Here is a 20,544-nt window from a genome sequence, read left to right as displayed (position 1 = left end):
GTTTATTTCACACATTCCATGAAAGAGACATCAGCCATTCTCTTGATTTCCAACCAGACGATCTTTCTTAATACCAACCCCTGTAAGGGAGTCATTTGTTAGCTCTTTTTGATATAAAAGCTATACAAACATTTAGCCAGATTCTCAATGCTTTTGGTTCCCTAGCAAATCTCTAATACCCTCAGAATTCTCCTGGAAGACCCAGGAATTCTGGAAAGAGAAGTAGCTTGTGGAGGCACAAAAGACAGCAAGAATCTCAATTTCTATCAACAGCTTTCAAATTTAGATGCTTTCCCTGCTGTCTGGTTATTCACTTTTCATTTTTAGATATATTCTTGATAGTATGCTTCCTCTTTCCTTCCTCCCACTCCAGGTTTAATTCCTAAATGTTTTCTGGATTTTGTGAACAGCATTCAGCTTGAGGAATATTTGTTGATTTTTTTTTTTTGGAGGAGGGGAGTGTACAGAATTGACTAAAACCAGCTGAGAACCAAGGAGCAACCCTTTTCAGAATGAGAACCCATCAGTTTAGTTTTGGAGCTTGTGTGACGTTTAGGGCAATTCTTTGTTGTATTTTATGAAGAAAGAAAGTTCTTAAATATCATAGTTTTTCATGTGCATCAACCAAAGTAATGTAGAAACAAGGATTGGTTACTTTAATTTGCTGCTAAATGAAAAGAAGATTTGGCTTTATTCATGTTACTGTAAAACTAAATAATAAAGTATTCACACCAAGCGTGAATTTTTTTTTTTTGCCAGCAAAAGTTAAAACATCAAAGAAACCTCTTTCAAATACTAACAAATTTACTTACAAACACCTATATTTATTATTTCATAAATAGGCGCAACTGGTTTCATAAAAAAAGATTAAATACAGACACAGTATGAAGAAACAATAATACAGAGCCGTATGTAAAGGTTATAATTTAGCTGTTTCCAATCTGTTTCTGCATCTAATAAAATACCAGGTAAGCATTTGGCAGTTTTATACATAAAAGGACTTAAATGACATTTACTAACCATTACACAAAAAGTGATACAAAAAAGCAATTTTTCTGCAGTACAAAATAAATGTGTTTGCGCTTTCCTCAACACTAGTTTCTTTTTGTCTGATCAATGAGACAAAGCCAATTTGTTTTTAAATTAAAATCATTTGGGAATATGTTTTTTTTCAAATATTTTGAAAATATAGAACTATTAGTCAGTTGTTTTAAAAATGAAGTAAAAATATGAATGTTTGCCAATTTAACCCCTATTGTGAAATCAATAAACTGGAATGAGCCAGTTTCAAATTACAATTTAGCTACAAAAACATTCACATTTTATACTCTAGGAGAGTGTAACATAGATGCTATTTACAAACTTGCTATGACTGCTACATCAAGCCATTTAAAAAGTCTTTAGTAGTTTCATATAAACACCCATTATGAAAACCAATGGAAAATCCGGGACTTTTATCCGAGACATCTACAGTTGCTAAGGCAGTTACTATAGCGCAGCACTTCACAGCAAAAAAAAAAACAAAAACAAAAACAAAACAAAACAAAAAACAACATAAAATCTGAATGGTCCAAATTTCCTTCAGGGAAGAAGAAAAACTATGTCCATAAAGAATTTAAAAAAATAATAAAGAAGCATCACTATTTCTTCCAGAGTGGGCGACCCACAAGCTCAAACGGTTCTAAGTGCTTAGCAACTTGCATTTTCTAAGAAAATGGAGAACTGCCTTGACTGTACAAAGCCATCCATGGTGAAAAGACTTCCCTGAATTCCTCAGTGGAAAGAAGAGGTGTTCAGATTTTCAGGTCAGGTACAGTGCTTTGTCCCTCTGCATGCCCCTGTATGGAGAGAATATAGACAAAGAACGTCTTGTTACAAGATGTGCGCTACAGGTGACCCCGGGACCTGTAAGTCTGTTTGTCATAGCTGAGGGATGAAGGTGTGCACGGGGGAAGTGCACAATGAGTTAACCCACATCTAAGCAAACAGGGATCCTAAGGCATTTATTCTTGGAACGGCTAGAAGACTGCTTAAAAATGTCTAGAGCGGTGTCTTCTGCTTTCACGAAGGTGGAACCATTCCAGATCATCTTTTAGAAAGCAGGAAGAAAAGACTGATCTTTCCAACCACTGGGGACCAGGGCACGACAGGCATGCTGTACGAGCTGCCTACCACCAGGTGGCGGTGAGCGGCCGCTTACCCACTACTGCAGTAGTCGCTATTCCAGTCCACGGGCTGGGTGGGAGGGTTTCTGCACCCAGAACGCACATACTCCATCGCTTGGGTGACCACTTGTGCAGCTGTAGATGTAGGGTTGATTATAGTCTGATAGTCGGGTGGAAGAGTAAATCCCTGAAAGGGAAAGAAGTCCACAAATAAGGATCAAAGTGCCCTTTTAAGAAGAAAAGCACCTAAATAGCCATTGTTTGCAAACACACTACTGCCTTCTTGCTTGTGTCTCTGTAAGGGCAAGCTTATCGGAAGAACCCAGAAAACCGAAAACAAAACAAAACAAAGGCAGAAAAGAAGAGCCTACAAACCCATTCTTCTTACCTTTCCTTCACTTAAATTAACCATGTGTTAGAATAGAAACCCTTTAGTTACACTCTTGAGCAGACAAATTGAGAAACAATTAAAATATAGAGAAACCAACTCAATCAAAACAAAGGGAAAAGGACCTACACCCCTCAAAATTTATGTTTTTTTTCTTTATATCAAACCTCAGGATACATTAATAGTTAATTCCGCAAAATATGCAACAGAATCTTTTTTGAAGCATTTAGACAGCAGGTGGCTGAGTGTTTTATTAGGCTACACCTATTCACATATTGTTCTCAAAACCCTTTCTCTTCATTCAGTCACAAAGGGACCATCTGCTTCTTCTTTTACTTGTACTTTTTTTCTCAGCTAAAAAATTTCAAGCAAACCTTTTTTTAACAGTTGTTGGATTCATATAAGGAAAAAGATTCCAAACAACTTGCCATTGGAAAACACAGAGAAGGAAAAGTATAAGGTAAAGCAAATACTTTTTAATTGAAAAATCTATTAACTGGCAAATAATAATCAGGCTTCAGGAAGATTCTTTTAATACACTTGTATGGTGAAGTGTTGACTTTTAATCCTTACAAAGCTATTAAAAATTCAAGGACAGACTCTCTGAAGTATATAGTTATATCTCGTAAACAAAAAGCATTATATACTGTGATTTATTTTTAGCTTATCTGGTGAATTCAAGAGCAGCATAAGCAAGCTTTGCTGGAAATGACCAAAAAAGCAACTTAATTAATCTTGCGGTTGTCTCTTTCTGCAGCAGATTGCATACATGGTTTTTAACCACTGAAAAATCAAGATATTTAAAAATGAACCATTCTCCATTTACTTGCTTGCAGGAAGCTTTTGAAGGAATAATATTGTTGAGTTTTTACCTTTCTTCTTCTTCCTTTTTTTTTTTTTAACTCAGCAGAATGATTAGAGGATTGATTTTTAACTAAGGATATTTCCTTAGGCTTTTATTCATTTTTATTCATGTATATATGTCCCTTGGGACATTCAGTGTCCCTTTTTACTCAGACACCTATTATCAAATGTCCTCAAGTCTCAATATTGTTTGAAGATACTAATTTATTTTCTGTTCAAATGATAAAGACTTCAAGCCAACATTCACACTAACTCCCACCAAAGCTATGGATGAAGGACAAAACCTTGAGTGATTAGAAACAAATCACTGAAAAGTAGAGAATTCAGCCAGCCTGGTTATTTGACCTCACACAGACTAAAAGGAAGAGCTGGTTCATGGGAAATAATTAACAGCTGGTTCATGGGAAATAAGTTTGTTTATGTAGACACCACTTGCAGCTCAAGCTATAAACATTTTCCAAGATAGGAAGGTGAAAAATAAGAGATATAACTGAATGTTTGGTTCTCCAGTCCTTTTCAGACTGATTTCCTTTCTTTCTCCAGGCCATCCTCTATCTATCATGCAAGGAGTTCCTTCCTCCCACTGACCTCCATGAAATGTATTCATTTCACTATGGCCCGATAATATTGTCTTTATGGAACTTATTGTCCAGTTTTCTTGACTTCTTTCCCTAGTGTCTAGTGTGATGCTGGGCAAACAGCAGCAGGAAAAAGCTCCTAGAGTGAGGAGGCTTGTGTTGACTTCTGTGTGGGCCCCCGTCATAAGGGCTGGCCACAGGGCCTTGAGATTCAGAGACTATTTGCCTTGCTTACTGGATCGTCTCAGGGCCTAGTCCGTAGTACTGGCTCAATAAATCATGTTTTCCAATAAATACAGTTTAACACTGTATTTAAGACTATTTGAAGTTCCTGTTGGAAAGGCACAGGGAGTATAAATGTGTAAATGCCAGCGCTTTCCTATCTTTCTCATGTAAAGTTCTCCATAATGGATTTTTGCACAATCAACAACATGTGACCTAAAAGTAAACAAGTCTCAGAAATACAGTAGTTGAAAAATATCCTGAGTTACTTAAAAGTATGGAAACATGAAAAAGTAAAAAAAAAAATAAATAAAAACCAGCCCACTTCTACCCAACCCCACACAATTAACAACAGAAACCACCACTGCTTTTTTTTTTCCCCATCCAGTGAAAATGGTTCCTCAAGGTTATGTGAGAGAATACCATGAGGACATTCATTTTTAAGTTACTCGTTTAAGATTAAATGGGTAACTTCAGTTTATAAAACCAAAATCATGTGCTATCTAAAAAGTTCAAAGATTAAAAATTCAGAAACTGCAATGCCTACATTTAAGAAGATCACTAATATTAAAACAACCAATGACCAAGAAAAATACACGCAAAACCTGAACTAAGTTTATTTCACTTGCTTCCATTTTAAGAAAAGAAACAATCTTCTCAACACTGTATAAAATGATGCTGAGGTGAACCTAGAACTAAGCACATTTTTGTTATTGATGTAAATATGAAAAAATAATGATGACATAAATTTTTAAAAAATGTTTGCTTAGTAGTGTAATTAAACAAGACTGAATATTTCGCATTTTAATGCTCAAGAGAAAAATCACCAACTGTTTTGTAGCATGCCTGGAATTTTAAATTTCATTTTCTGGTGCCAGATTGAAATAAAAATAGGAAACATGATAAAGATTAATTTGATGTCAGAAGGGACATTTGCTCTTTAATTAGATTTCTGTAGCCCTAGCAGTTTTGTTGTGCCACCATAGCAAGTCCTTAAAAGCCTGTAGCACAACCAAACAGTGATCCTCGTATCCACACTTTCCTGGGAACTAATTTCATTTCCTGTCTGTCTGGAGAGGTATTTTCAACAGGCATCAATGTTTTTGTCTTCACAACTGATTTATTCATCAATCTCAATGTGATTTTTTTAAACCTTTAAATTACACCCAAATCCTAAAGCAGCTGTTTATTACACAAGGAAATTGAAAATCTGTCTGTGTGATATCATACAAAGATTATTTTCTTAAGGTTATAAAGGAAGTTGACAGATATTAATGATTTTTTTCTCTCTTGACCTCATTCGACAATATAGTGAACAGAAAAAAAGGAAGAAAACTGGACCAAAAAGTGTCCATGGGTTTAATATATAAAATATTATTCAAGAAAAAAATGAAACTGTTATTCTTGGTGCACTATACAATCATTTTTGTAGGATACATTCATTTTCAAAAGGATAAGAAAATAGCTAAAGTAGTACTGACACATGAGACATTATTTGAAAAATGCGGTAGCTATTAACTTTCTCTTTCTCTCTTTTTCTTTTTTGGGTGTTTGAATATGTGAACATGGCCCTCATATCTAGGAAGCAGACATCCTCAGGATAAAGGTGTTTGGGTGATGAATCAGGCAGGTGTAATTTTATCTCTGCTACCACAGGCTGAAAGCCAACTTTGATGACTTGAATATTGGTCTTGACACACTGTTGTGAGTGTAATAAGCTGAGTGTCATCAAGGGGTGATTGACTCTTTGATTCTGATTTTCGGATTGTCAACTTGTTGGGGCTGCCAGTCCTTTAACCTGGAGGATCTTACTCCAGTTACCTGCCTGTGAATCTGACTTCACCGTCCATCACTCTCCTTTTATTTACCAGGCTCCTCACTGGCCTCCTTTCCACGTCCTGGGCCAGTCCCACTCCTCTTCAACTTGTCCTTCCAGCCAGGAGCCTCTTTTCCTTGCTGCTGCTCTCCTGATATTCCCCACAGACCCTTCCCACCTTCCAGTTTTAAAGGCTGACTCCTTGTCTTACCCTTTAGGTGTCTGTGCCTGCCCTTGAAAGGGCCTTTCTGACTCATTCCAGCTAAAGACTTGGCCACCCCTTCACATACCCTGCAGTTTGTCTCTTGTCTTATTTTTTCCATGGCAACTTAATAATTTATCTGTTTACCTTATTACCATCTGCTACCCCTCCAACACTGATATGAGCTCTCTCATTACCTGTTCTCATTTATCGTTCAATTTCCAGAGCCTAAACAATATCTGGCACATGTTAGGGGTTCTAGTAATCTTTTCGGGATAAATAAAATTTTTAAAAACTTTCAAGGATAAAGCATAATATACAAAACAAACAAACAAACAAACTGCTAGGGAACTGAGATTCTACAAACTGCCCTCTAATTTCTTCTCATATTTAAACACTTTTACTACTCATTTTGAAAAACTTGCTAATTTGTGCATTTGTACATTCAACAGTTGTTTTGTTGGCATGGTTAAAAGTAATTTTAGTCTCTGTGGTCTTTCAGTTATTTACTCTCCACTTTGGGTCCATGCCATTTTGTCTTCTATTATTAATGTAACTTGAAATCATGCCCTACTATCTTGGTAAGAACACTTTTTGAGATACACTAATAGAACTGACTTAAACATTGATGAATAACTTGTCCAATGTAATCTGTTCTATTTTTTCCTATCCAGTCCAGATTCTATATGGAAAGACAGATCTCTTGAGTTTTCACATGTGGCCTTATGTAATTCTGAAATGTTGAAAACTTTTCAGGGTTACAACCGGCTCATCTAAGGTGGTTCGTATAAATAGAAAAAGGAACTGCCACTAAGTGAATAAATTAGAAACAAGGTGTCCTCTTTGGACACAGCTCTAGTCTCGAACTTGTTGAAGGGACTGTGCCTTCCATATTCTTTCCTCCAAAAAACAACAGCCTCGCTCTACAGCATTGTGAGCAAAACACGGGTGCTCGGCCAGGCAGCCCCCTTAGGCAGGAGTCAACCCATCCATATGACCCCTCAAACTATTGATTCTTCATGCAAACACTAATTGTTCATTAAACACCTACGACTGTCCCTGTTCTTGTGAATGATGTCTGATGGGAGGAGCGGAAATTGGACGCTATGACTATCACTTGGTGGTCACTGAAAACTGCTGCGGACGAGGCAAGATGGTGGAAGGTGGCTTTCCCTGAGTCTTCTTCCCTAGTGCGTCAACAATAGGTTGTTGAACATAACTAAGTAAGTTGTCAGAGCTTTATGAATATCCTTGGCTTTGGGACCAAGGAAGACTCCAGTTGTGCTCTCCATAACCAAGTTAATCTTAGAACTAACTAGGACTTAGGACCCTCCAAATTCTCATGAGACACAGGTTTTCTAATGTGAAATTGGTAATCGTCTGCAACAACGATTAAGACTGAGAGGCAACAGGCCTAGCACTTAAGAATCCAGACTCTGATTTCTGAATAGACCTGGGTTTGAATCCCAGCTCTGACCTTATGGGCACATTACTCAACTCTGCTAATCCAGAGTTACCTCACTTGTAAAACAAAGGTAGTGCTAGCACCTGCATTATCAATTTTCTGAAATTAAGGATAAGGTAAGAAAATACATTAAGGTTTGCTATGGTCAGCTCTCAGAAATCCCGTCTATAATTAAATAATAAAAACAGATTTGGGACTACCTATATTTAATTCCTCTTTCTGCTTCCTCTCCACCCCACCCTGGTCCGACTATACACTCAAATTCCACAAGGGCCTAGAAATCAATTCTATAGGAAGGCTATGTTTGCATATTTAATTCTAGCTCTGGAAACAATAGAGTAATAGGAATATAACAGTGATAAATAAATTTGATATTATTTGTAGGTTTTATCTTAATCTATTTTTTTAAACAATTTTGTAAGGATTTTTGTTTTACATTTCATTTACACCATTTGCTTCTCATTTTCAAATTTTAAAATAAAACTAAAATCTAAAGGAAAACTTGATTTCAAAGAAAAGTTAAGCTCAGATTGCACACAAATGGTTTCAATAATTGGGGAGTATGCAGGGGAGCCTTCCAAACTCTGTGTTTCTAATCTGTGCAGAAGCTAGGTACTCATTTAAAAATAAAACTCTGGTTAAATTTTTCATTTCTTAGGACTTTTAAGGTTGTATCCATTGATACTTCTAACCAGAAACAGTGGGCTGATTTCATTTTGCAGCAGTTCTTGCACTCAACAGGCATACCAATGAGGACTTTCTCCTAACCGAACAACATTTAAAAAAAAAATTATACAGAGTTTGCAATCCCAAAGAGATCTTCAGTAGCAGTTGGCATATCAAAATAACAAATGTACTTTTTATGCAAGTAGAAATCAAGGGTGATTAGAAAGGTGAAGCAAAATCGATATCAGGGGAAGGAAACCAATGATTGTGAAAACAGCAGCTATCAATTGCTATGATCATATAATGCTGCCCAAACTCTCCACCTGTAAATTATATTTTTCAGAGAGCAGATACTTGTTGAATCTCTTTAATATACCCTCCATTTAAATAGAAGAGCAGAAAGTACATCTCCCACTCCTTTGCTGGATGAACAGACCACCAGCACTTCTGAAGAGGAGTGCAGAATGCGAGCACATACCTGTTGCATGGTGGGTGAGTGTAAGGCAGACTGGACCTGCATGGGGAGCTGGTTCCCAAGGGGCTGCTGCATGGTGAGTGGCTGGTGTTGCTGCATGTTGAGATGCTGGTGAAGAGGTGGACTGATCTGGAGGGGAGGAGGGGGGGACACGGCCATGTTTGCTATAGAGACAGTCACTGGCATTTGGTTATTCGGCTTGGGGGCTATGCTCCTGGGGAGACTGGGGTGCATGGCAGTTAGGTGAGGATTCATTCCTGGTTGTTGGTGATAGTGGGAACTTAGGTACAGGGCTGAGTGGGCCTGGCTGGGCCCATGGAACACTGACGGCTTTGAAGTGATCAGCTGAGGAGGTTGAGATGTTTTAACATCAACAGGTTCACTGTAGCTCTGTTGAGGAAACAAACAAGAGCAGAGTTAAGAGACTGACACACGTAGTGTTGACTTCTATTAGCAAGATGCTCTGTGAGTTTACTCATGAACTTCCATGTGAATCAACACACATTCCTATTTTTTGCTCTCTTATCTAAGAACTCTGCCACTATTATTTGTAAGGTGACTTATGCAAGACTGAGCTTACTCTCTCTCTTTTATCTAAAACAATTTATGATGACATTTTTTTTTCTTTGCCTAAATAACTTGCCGACTTTTCTCATCATCCAAAGAAGAAAAGATCAGTGCCACCACTGCTCTAACAGGAAATACATGTGTAGCTCACTTTGAAAGTAATTCACTGTTGGAGTTCTATTGATTATATGTTTAGTTTTTTTTTAATTTTTAAAATTTTTTCCTTTTTGTCTTCTCAAAGAGCTTTGGCCTAGATATTTGCACAAAGAAATCAAAGCTGGTTGATGGAAATGGATACGGAAGCAAAGAGTTCTAAAATACCTTTCTGAAGTCATATAAAACCATATTAATATATCTTCAAAGTAACCATTGAACTCATCTTGATTTTTAAAAAAAGTTGGTGATGAATTGTCCACCATAATGAACTAGATAAAAATAATCTCTCTCAGAAATTTTAAATTCCATCATAAATGAATATAATTTTGCCCTAATTTTTTTCATACCTTCATGTGGCCATTTCCTAATAATCTTTTAATTGACTTAAAAACGAGGCATTATCAGTGAAAGCTGAAAAGAATGAAGAATTAACCCTGACACATTTCTTTTGGGGCATGAACCTACCTCCTACTTTTCTTGAGAGGAAGAAGCTGATAAAACAAATGGTGAAAAGTGAAACCAGCTAGAGAAAGAGAATGCTAAAATGTCCCTCTGGAGAAAAAAGTCACTTTGTCAAAACAAGGTCCTGAGGATGCATATATGCCCTTATTCTGTGACCTCGATGTCATGCTTATTCAGTTTATAAGTCAGAATGAGTTTCCTGTTCCTCTCAGCACTGCAGGTCTTCCTGAGTTCCTCCTTCTCTGTCATCAACTGACAGGCACGTCAGGCAAACTGGTTCATCACACATGACGACATGAAACTCAACGTAGGAACATCATGTCACAAGTCAGCCTACAACATTGCTAGGAATGCAACTCATTTTTTCCCCACAATGTAGGAAAATTAAACGAAAACCACAATAAGAATGATGCTGGAGGTGTGTGCTGATTCGAGGAGGGTAAGCTGGTTACATGGACCACTATCCCACATTCTCTATACATAGGACATAACTGCGATCTGTAAAACTATGTCAAACCATGGAAATCTGGGTTACTATGAGACTGAGTACCCCATGCAGAGTATATATTCAGGCACATCCAAAGAATTCAGGCCCCTCCAAGGAATCCTCTCAACATAATTTTTCTCTGTGTCAGTGCTGATGTAGCCATCCAAAATAGGAATGGACATTCTAACTCTGTCTTCTGTATTATCATTAAAAATGTCAAAAATTGTTCACAAAAATTTTCAAGAGGAGGCTTTAGACCAAAAAAGCTTCATTAAATGTAGTACTCAAAAGCTGCTTTCAATTGAAAAAAAATAAGCCCAATTTTTTTGGCTTCTATTTAAAAATTCTTATTGTTGGTGTGCAGGATAGCGAACAATTCAAGGAAAAGGTCAAACAGGTTAATTCAGTCTGTGTAAACAGTGACTAGTTCTACAGCAGAATAGCATGTTCTGTAGTGATATGCCTCAAGTCATTCCATATATGCCAAGAAGATTATGTGTTTATTGTGTGTCTGTGTGTTTAAGTCATCTGGGAAAGTGTTTTTTCATTGTGTTTGCATTCCCTTTTAGTCTATTGCAGAAGGGCGAAATTCATATTTAGTCACAGACTGTGTCACTGTCATACAGGAAAGAAACAATTACACAATGACCAGATAGCTATAAAATTTAATATATGTTAGCACAGCTTTAGTTTTTGCTTTATAGATGTTTTTAATCCACATAGAAGAAAAATCACTCACATTTCCCATACTATTAAAACTATGAAATACACGTAATTATAAAATGTTTTCATTTCTTAATTTCTGTAGTCAATAACTGCCTCATTATCCAGTGATATGATAGCAGTAGCTATGTAGCCTGAACTTGTATATGCACCTGTGTGTATGTAAACAAATGCAGAGAGGTACATATGACATGTTCATACATGATCATATAATCATCCCAGGAATTACAACAATGTAATTAAATAAATATATCTATTTAAATTAAACAAACTTAAAGAAATACACTTATGCTATTCCTAGAATAGAAATGACCAATCCTAGTGAGTACAGATGCTTAGCAAGCAGCAGGGCTGGCGACATGGGTCGGGAGCCAGTCCTGGCAGGAAGTTCTAGTACAACACCTGCTTCGCCCCCTGACATACACAGTTTCCAAATTGTTTATATTAAACGGAGTTTGTGGAAACATAAATGCCTTGAAAAAAACAACCGCCCAGGTTCCATGATAAAATATGTGTAGAAACAGCACTGGGCTACATAACATTACGAGGGTGCCTTAGCAGCAGGAGTTCCCAGATCTTCAGTATGCTAATGTATATTATGAATCTACAAGTGAGAACCACGAAGATCTTTTTCTCAATGAGCCAGTTCAGGGCAACAGTCTTCGATGGAAAACACTGGTGCAGAAGAATTAATAAAGCACACACACACACATTTAAAATGGCAAATAGAACACACATTTCTACTTAAATAGTCATATTTCTTTCCTGAAATAAACTAATTTTTGTTTCAAGATACATATTTAAATTACATACATCAAGGTGTAATTTTAAAATCATCCATTGTTTCATGTTTTCTGGAATACCATCCGCATAGTCAATTCCATATTTCAGGCACAGGATGGTGACACAATTTCCTGAAGGAATTAGGAAGTTGGTAGCTTCCCAGTTACAGCATAGAAAGGCTAAGGTACGGATATGTTTTTCTCAATGATGAATTTAAAATAAATAATGAACCAAATTCTCCTGAATTCCACTTTTTAAACAACACCCTGTGGTCCACCATATAGACAGATGTAGAGATAGAAATATAGACTTATAGATACATGGAAATAGATTACAACCTAATTTGAGATACTTTAGTGTCAACCTTGTAAAAACTCTCTTTTCTCCTGCTAATTAAACACAAAACATTTTATCTATTCAGCCATTTATTTGTTATTTATTATCTCCAGACTAAAGCATGTAATGGTCAAGAATGCTAAACCTACTTTGAAATAGCAGAAACTTTTAATCTCTAGGAGGACTATGGGTAAATGAATTGAATAGATTTCTAAAAATAATGATTTAGACAACACCTGAGACATAATTTTTAACATAGAGGGAGACACAATTTTGGGAGGTTACTGGTTTTCTCTTTACTTTCCAAAATGTTGAATATGACAAGATAAATAACGTGCCTAGCCATGTGAATATCCATGACAGGTACTGCAAGAGAGATTCTCTCCCTGTATTCTCTCTTCACAGTGATGTCCTGCATCATCAAAGAAATAATCTTTTATTATGACAGTGACTTGAATCTCTGGTCCCTGCATCTGGCACGGTGCCAAGTACATAGAGAACAAAAACATGTTTGCTAAATGGCTGAGTGACTGTTCTTGAACAATAATACTCCATGCAGCCACTGTTGGCTGTGTTGGGACTCCTGACAAAACATACCATTCCTTTTCCCAGGGGGTGAAGAAAGATCTGAAGTCTCTGAAAACCCACAGAATATGAGACTGAACTTCTCCACTCTCTGCTCTGCTCTCTGCATGAGGCACACTCTTCCAGAAGAGATGAGAAATTATAACCCTCAGCTATGTCCTTTGATTTGGTACTCAGCCCTTCCTTCCTTCCTGGACCTTGGGTGGGTACAGGGAAGATTACTATGTGCTACCCATATTTTGAGAATTTGTATCCTTATGTAAAGGTCCACTCATTTAGACAGGGAAAAAATCCTGCTTCTATCTCCATTTCTGATTAATTCTTAATCAGACTAAGACAACAGGCCGTCTATTAATTATAGAGCTATTTTATCATTCTGGAGGATAGGAAGAATAAGTTCATTTTCTATAGCAAAGTGCCATGAATTCAAAATCTGATTGAATGGGAATATGAATAAATCATAAATTTAATTTACTGTCATTTTCTTCCAATTAAACTGAAAGCAAGGCTACAATTTTGCAAACAACTGCTGTATATGAAGATTTCTATACCTTCCATCCATAAATTAGAATTATTTTCTCATACATCCTAAATAAATTTGTTTCTATTTTTAAACACATTGACCACTTCTCTTTAGTAGTGTGTGCTTTGTGTCGGTCACCTGACAAATGTGACGTAGCACTGAATACACACCACTGAAAATCAACTCTGGAATCAGACATTTTCATGTGAGAAATGTATTCTTACTATTGGTTTCTGAATAAGTTCTACTTCCTGTTTGATTTTGGACCCCTGATTGTGAAAGATGTTTTCTATAAGAAAATGGGTGTGTGTATGTGGTGAGAGAGATTTTGGGTCTTCTCAGTAGACTCTTTCACAAGGGTTACAACTGTATAAACCTTAAGATACTTCTTCTTAACTAAGTTGTCGATCATCCAAGATAGTTTCAATCCCATTTACTCTGTATAATGAAGATAGTATTGCAGAGTGTATAAACGCCCCCATTCTGGGATGATAAGTGCTATAAAAATGAAAGATTCACAAAGCAATTGTTATTTGAAATAGCAAAGTATAAACACAAGACATAAAATTCAGTGGAAGCAACAATATAGGAGTTACTGAACCAAATCAGATTAATCGCCCATCTAATTTGACTCTTGTTTTTAGCACTGACCAATACTCGATGCACTGGAAATTAAACAAAATTTATGCTCCCGACTCAATTGTGCATTTACTTCTGAAAGGAAAATCCTTCCTGGTCTTTGCAGGTGATTAACTTACACCCTGAAGCATGAGATTTTATTATCTTTAAATCACAATCTGGGCTTATAGAGCTGCAAATTTTATGTTAACAGTCATAAAATGGTCCATCCCGTTTTCAAATTCAGACTCAGTATTTGTCTCAATAGCCTGCCATGGCATGAATTCTATAAATTACTCCATCCTGTAAGAAGAAATCTTTTCTTTTGTTTTGAATTTACCGTACATTAATTGAACTGAGCACTGTGATTCTTTACTATTGATCATGGCAACAGAGAACTTTTCCAATTTAATTCAATATTGCCCTATACTGCACATTAAAAGCACAGCTTCCATTGTCCTCTGTAAATTTTGGCACCCCAGCTGAAGGTAGAAACAAAATCTCATATCTGATGTGTGACCTTTAAGTCATGAATCTGATTACCGTTGTTGAACATACCAGAACAGATTCACCCACAGGTTGTCTCCCTCAAGGCTGGTACTTCTGGGAAGCTGTACACTTCTCTCAAGAATGCTGCTTTTACTTGGAATAGTTGGAACCTTCCCTACTGGAATTCTCTTCAGAGCCTGTGGGACACTGTTTTATATATCCTCAGACAACCCTTTGTCTTTTGATGGTGATTTTGATTTTTGGAAACAGCTAATAGTCACTTGAAGCCAAGTCTTGGGTTATATCTGGGTGATGTTTGGGGAGAAGAATGAGGTGTGAAAACAATGTAACAAGATTGATTTTCTAAAGTGGCTCATAAACTTTTCCTGACTACAATTCTAAAAGAGGAGTTTCAAGAATCTTTTGAATCTGGGAGCAATAATAAAATAAGTTTGTAGCCTCCCAAGGTGACTACTTTGAATGCAACACTCATTTTGGGAATATAAATTCTGGTCTATGTGGTAAAATGAAACTAGTTCCAATTGCTTTAAAGTTATACATTGTTCTCAACATAATAATTGAGACCCATGTCTAGGAATTCCTGAGTCTATGGAAAAACTATATAACCTTAAGCTTTACCTAATAGCCCAACCCAAAGTGATCTTAAATAGCATGCAAAATTGTTCCAGCCAGGAAGCCCTACCCTTCATAACAGCATATATTCTGGGCCCTCAGACTATTCTTAGTCTCTTCTGACTGAAGACTCATAAAGACCATTTCAATTAAGAAACCCATATAGATGATTTTTAAAAATATCTAGATCATTTCTTATGAAAGAATATATCCTGAAGCAAATTTTTCTCACTTGAATGTCACTTTAAAAATTTCTTTGTATCAAAGCACCCTTGCAGACAAATTGAAAATTTGAGCCAGCTAAATTTTTCAATCATGAACAAACTTTTCCTAGTTCTTTGCACAACTACCAATAATATTAAACATAAATTAATTATAATAATAAGTAGCTGGTATTTATGAAGCGCTTCCTGTGTTCAGGATACCAAATCATGCAGCTTATAAAGAGTTTCTTATTTTATACTCATGGAAACCCAACGAAGTAGGTCCTATTATCTTCTCTGTTTAATACATGAATAAATTGAGACTGAAAACAGTTGAATAACTTGCATGAAGACATGCAGCCAGTAAGCGGGAAACCTGGAATTTGAACCTAGACCCACCTGCCCCCAGTGCCTGTAGACTGTGTTGCTCTCTGAGAACTCTCTCAGTCGATACTGGGGGTACTTCAGAGGTTCTGTGACATGTCTCTATGGAAGCACAGATGTTGGAGACACCCTAGCAATCTTCTCCAGACCTTATTTATAAACCTTTGCTACCTGCTTTTAAAATTCTCTATGGAAAGAAACTGTTTACCCAAACAATTCAAGAGTTTAGTAATGCCCACTGTTCAGATTAAATTTCTCTAGTTTGAAATGGCATCTCTTTTCTTGGTCTAGAGTCAGAGAAAAGGAGCACAAGTAATCACGGTCCCATGTCTACACCCATCATCATAGGCTCGAGCGTGCCTAAGTCTGTGTTTTTCAGGCTTAGTAATTTCAAATTCTCTCCTCTCAGCTACCACCCTCTACCCTTCATCTTTCAAATCACTTGTTTAAATTTTTAAAAAAATTTTTAAATTACAGTTGACATAAAATATTATTTTCAGGTGTACAGTGTAATGATTAGACATTTATATAACTACAAAGTGATCACCCTGATAAGTCTAGTTAGTACCCATCTGACACCATACATAGTTATTACAATATTGTTGACTATATTCCCTATGCTGTACTTTACATCTCCATGACTACTTTATAACTGGAAACTTATACTTTTTTTTTTTAAGTGACTAGTAGTTTTTTTTGTTTTGTTTTGTTTTTATTTTATTGGGGAAGGGGAACAGGACTTTATTGGGGAATAGTGTGTACTTCCAGGACTTTTTTTTTTTCCCCAAGTCAAGTTGTTATCCTTTCAATCTTAGTTGTGGAGGGTGCCATTCAGCTTCAAATTGTTGTCCTTTCAGTCTTGGTTGTGGAGGGTGCAGCTTAGCTCCAGGTCCAGTTGCCATTGCTAGTTGCAGGGGGCACAGCCCACCATCCCTTGCGGGAGTCGAACCAGCAAACTTGAGGTTGAGAGGACGCGCTCCAACCAACTGAGCCATCCGGGAGCTCAGCAGAAGCTCAGCTCAAGGTGCTGTGTTCAATCTTAGTTGCAGGGGGCAGAGCCCATCATCCCTTGCGGGACTCGAGGAGTTGAACCGGCAACCTTGTGGTTGAGAGCCCACTGGCCCATATGGGAATCGAACCTGCAGCCTTCGGAGTTAGGAGCATGGAGCTCCAACTGCCTGAGCCACCGGGCCAGCCCCAAATTCATACTTCTTAATCCCTTCAGCTTTTTCACCTATCCCCCCATCTGGCAACCATCAAAATGTTCTCTGTATCTATGAGTTTGTTTCTGTTCTGTTTGTTCGTATATTTTGTTCTTTAGATTCCACATTTAAGTGAGATCATATGGTATTTGTTTTTCTCTGTCTGACTTATTTCACTCATCATAATTTCAGTTGCTTTCATGACTTTTCCCTCTGAAATCTCTCCAACTTCCCCCTTTGAATTATACTCATAGAGCCCACAACTAAATAAATTATTCCAGGATCTGACCAGTGTTGTGTTTGCAACACTCTGTGCTCCCTTTCATGCATCCTTCAATTCCCATGTGTTTGTGCAGCAGAGGGTGGCAGGTGGCTGGGTGGATCTGTCATGGAGCAGGTCTAACACTGGCTGGGTCTGTCACTGGCTCCACGTGACCAAGTGAAGCACCTGCACAGCTGGAAAAGCATGGTATAGAGCCGTGCTTTCTAAACATTCTGTAGGCCCTGGATTCCTCTGATGGTCTCTCACGGGCCTCTGGTGGTGGGGGGCTGGGAAGGTGAGAGTGGGTAGCCTTCTACCTCCAGTCTCATTTAAGCCAGGGCAGCTTTACCTTTAGCTGTCTAATGTGTAAGAGCTGGCATAGAATTTTATTGGGGATAATAAGAGGTTGTAGTTTTAAAGATATAAATATTTGACAACCCCTTAGGATAGAGAAAACCCAACCTATAAGCTCTGGAACAACACAATGAGGAGTCTGGGTCCTCACTGCCACTGCCAGCCTCTCCTGACTCCGGACAAGTCATTTACTTTTTCTGTCTAGAGACTGTCTAGAAAATGGAATTAAATCTTACTTTGTAGGATGATGAGTAGGAATATATGTAAAATGCCTAGCACTGTTGTGTGACATGTGGTAACTACTCCATACCAAGATACTATTTGTATTTGTGTTCTTATTGGAAAAAATTCAGGGTCCTGCTGAGAATGTGTCAGTATTGTCATTTTGAAGTATGACGGTTAGAATATTCATTTGCCATAAGTGAGCTTTTTAATTTGTGGTAGATTTCTATTTTATTCAGGCTCGTAGTCATGTTAGTGAATTTGCTGGATTAGCTGGAATATAGTCAATTTAAACTAAAACATAATATGAAATACTGAAAGGAGAGGAACATTGTTAATCCTGTGACTTAGTTTCATAGGTGGAGCCAATGTTCACTGGCTGTTTCTATTTTTGATTATGTTCCGTAAGAAGCAGCTAATTTTAGACTACAGTTGCAGACCTTTCAAGTGTCATGAAACATTTTCCTTTGATCTGCTGTATTCATCGTTGTGCTCTCAGCACCTAGCCCTGTGCCCGACATGCAACAGGTGTCCTACAGCCCTCAGCAGGATGCAAAGTACGGCCTGGAGTAGAAGCAGCGAGAAGCAGCAGACTCGACATGTCTGTAGATTAGCCAGGGGCAGAGCTATTGGCCTAGGAATGCACAGCCTTATTTTGTGAAACAAATGCATTGCATAGATAGAAAATAAGTACCAAAATATGTCACTTTGGAGGAGTAAATCAATGTTGCCAGCAAGAACTTAGGAAAATGGACATGGTGCTTTGGCCAAGAGAGTATTTCATTGACCTTCTAAGTGACCTTAGAAGAGAGTGTCAATGCTCTGCCATGACTTGTGGGGCAGAGGTTGTTTTAAATAAGCAGGGCATGCACACTCTGCGGACCATGAGTGGCAGGTGCAGCCCAGCAGAGGGACTGAGAGTGGCGCAGGCCAGCTCCGGGCCAGGGCACTGGTAACCTATGTGATACATTTCCTCTTTAGTGAAATGTTGATAATCAAGCCAACTTAGAGGGATAAAGTGTGGGGACTGAAGGAACTCATTCACATAAAGTGATCTTTTGAAAACCTAAATCCGATCACGCCATCCCCTCCTGAAACGCAATCGGTGGCTTCCCCTTTGTACTGGGAATAAACCCCAGCTCCTTTCAATGTCGTGCAAGTCCTTCATGATTTGACCCCTGCCCATCTTCCTAGCTTTATTTCAAACAATGCTTCCTCTGTTCACTCAGCTCCAGCCACACTGCCCTCTTCTCAGTTAAGGAGACATTTTTGTCCCCCAGGTCATCGCACTTGCTTCAGTGTTGCCCGATCGGCTCTGTGTCCTGCAAATTCCCATCCTTCTTTGGTGCTCAACTCCAGTGTTACCTCTTCAAAGAGGACAGTGCAGTCCGCCCTATCAGGTCCCTTGCTTTATTTCCTTCAGAATGCTTAGATTCTCGAAGATCTCGGTCATTTATTAGTTTACGTTTTCACTATTGGTCTCCTGGATGAAAGGGAAAGCTCCTTAAGTACAGGGGATGCACCCGTCTGTTCTTCACTGTGTCCTCTGAGCCTGACACAGTGCTTGGCACAGAACACAGACCTAGGGATGTCTACCGAATGAATACGTGATAAAGTGAATGGAAAAAATTGGAGTTTGGCTGGTGCACTGTGGTTACTTGAAATTGTAACTATTATTATCACCATGCAGTATTTTATGATTGCACCTTTAGATCTCTGAGTATAGGGAAATAGTTTACAATATACTAAAAAAAGTATAACAGAAAAACTATATGTGTAAATATGAATGGTTATTATTTTTGTTGTCATAATTTAAAATGGAAAACAAATGGTTTCTTTTGATTTCATTTATATGTGGGATTAAAAAAACAATTCCATAAACAAAACAAAATAAAACAGAAACAGACCCATAGATAAAGAGAACAAGTTGATGGTTGCCAAAGGGGAAGGGAGTGAGGGGTGGGTGAAAAAGAGAAAGAAAAAAAGAAAGAAAGAAAGAAAGAAAGAAAAAAAAGAAAGAAAGAAAGGAAGGAAGGAAGGAAGGAAGGAAGGAAGGAAGGAAGGAAGGAAGGAAGGAAGGAAGGAAAGAAGGAAGGAAAGAAGGAAGAAAAAAAACAAAACCAAGTACTGTAACCAAGAACAGACACACAAGAAAAAAAAAACTGGAAAAGAAATGGATTTTTACACATTTCCATGTGTAATGGGAGGGTAGGCTGGTAAATTTTCTGTATGTGCATGCAGGGTTATACTGCAAATATCCACTCACGTACAACATCAGAGGGATGTTGTATCTTTCTAACCTGGGGAGGGTGTTTGTAACTTTTCTTCAGTTTGTATATACACAATAGATAGTTGTACAAAAATAGACATTCAACAGTTCCAGCAAAATTCCTACTGCCAAAGAGAAGAAAACCGTCAGAGTAAGCTATAAAAAAAGTGCTTGGTTTTTTAAATGTAGAAATGGCAATCCGCGGCATTTATACAAATTGCTGTATACTAAGGGTTGCAACTCTGAGAGTGAATAGTAAGAAAAGTTGCAGCTAAGAGCAAATCTGAGAACACTTGTTTTGAAAGTAAAGGCTTAGTCAGTATTATGGCATTCTGGCAATCTGCATAGCATTAACCAGAACGCTTTGTATTGGGATTGAACCTTTATGTATTGATTTTTTCCTATGTAAAATGCTTTGACTAAAACTCTATTTAAAATGCTCAAA

At 37.7% G+C, this 20,544-nt stretch overlaps 1 protein-coding gene across 2 annotated transcripts in view; it reads right to left on the bottom strand.

Annotated features, from left to right (window-relative positions):
* Positions 1–436: 436 nt before the first annotated feature.
* TOX (thymocyte selection associated high mobility group box) overlaps positions 437–20,544 on the bottom strand; it is a 296,755-nt gene continuing 276,647 nt past the window's right edge. Inside the window, exons 7-9 of one of the 2 annotated variants that reach the window (XM_033125688.1) lie at positions 8,845–9,231; positions 2,201–2,352; positions 437–1,838 (exon numbers count right to left, since the gene is read on the bottom strand). In XM_033125688.1, the coding sequence (XP_032981579.1) occupies positions 1,802–1,838; positions 2,201–2,352; positions 8,845–9,231 (576 nt within the window). In that variant the 3' untranslated portion in view covers positions 437–1,801. The remainder of the gene's footprint in view (positions 1,839–2,200; positions 2,353–8,844; positions 9,232–20,544) is intronic. The other variant, XM_033125689.1, reaches the window with a different exon arrangement.

The sequence above is a fragment of the Rhinolophus ferrumequinum genome, chromosome 14 (genome assembly GCF_004115265.2).
Source record: "Rhinolophus ferrumequinum isolate MPI-CBG mRhiFer1 chromosome 14, mRhiFer1_v1.p, whole genome shotgun sequence".
Lineage (NCBI taxonomy): Eukaryota > Metazoa > Chordata > Mammalia > Chiroptera > Rhinolophidae > Rhinolophus > Rhinolophus ferrumequinum.
The sequence above is the reverse complement of the archived record's forward strand: the minus strand, read 5'-3'. Positions and strand labels throughout refer to the sequence as shown.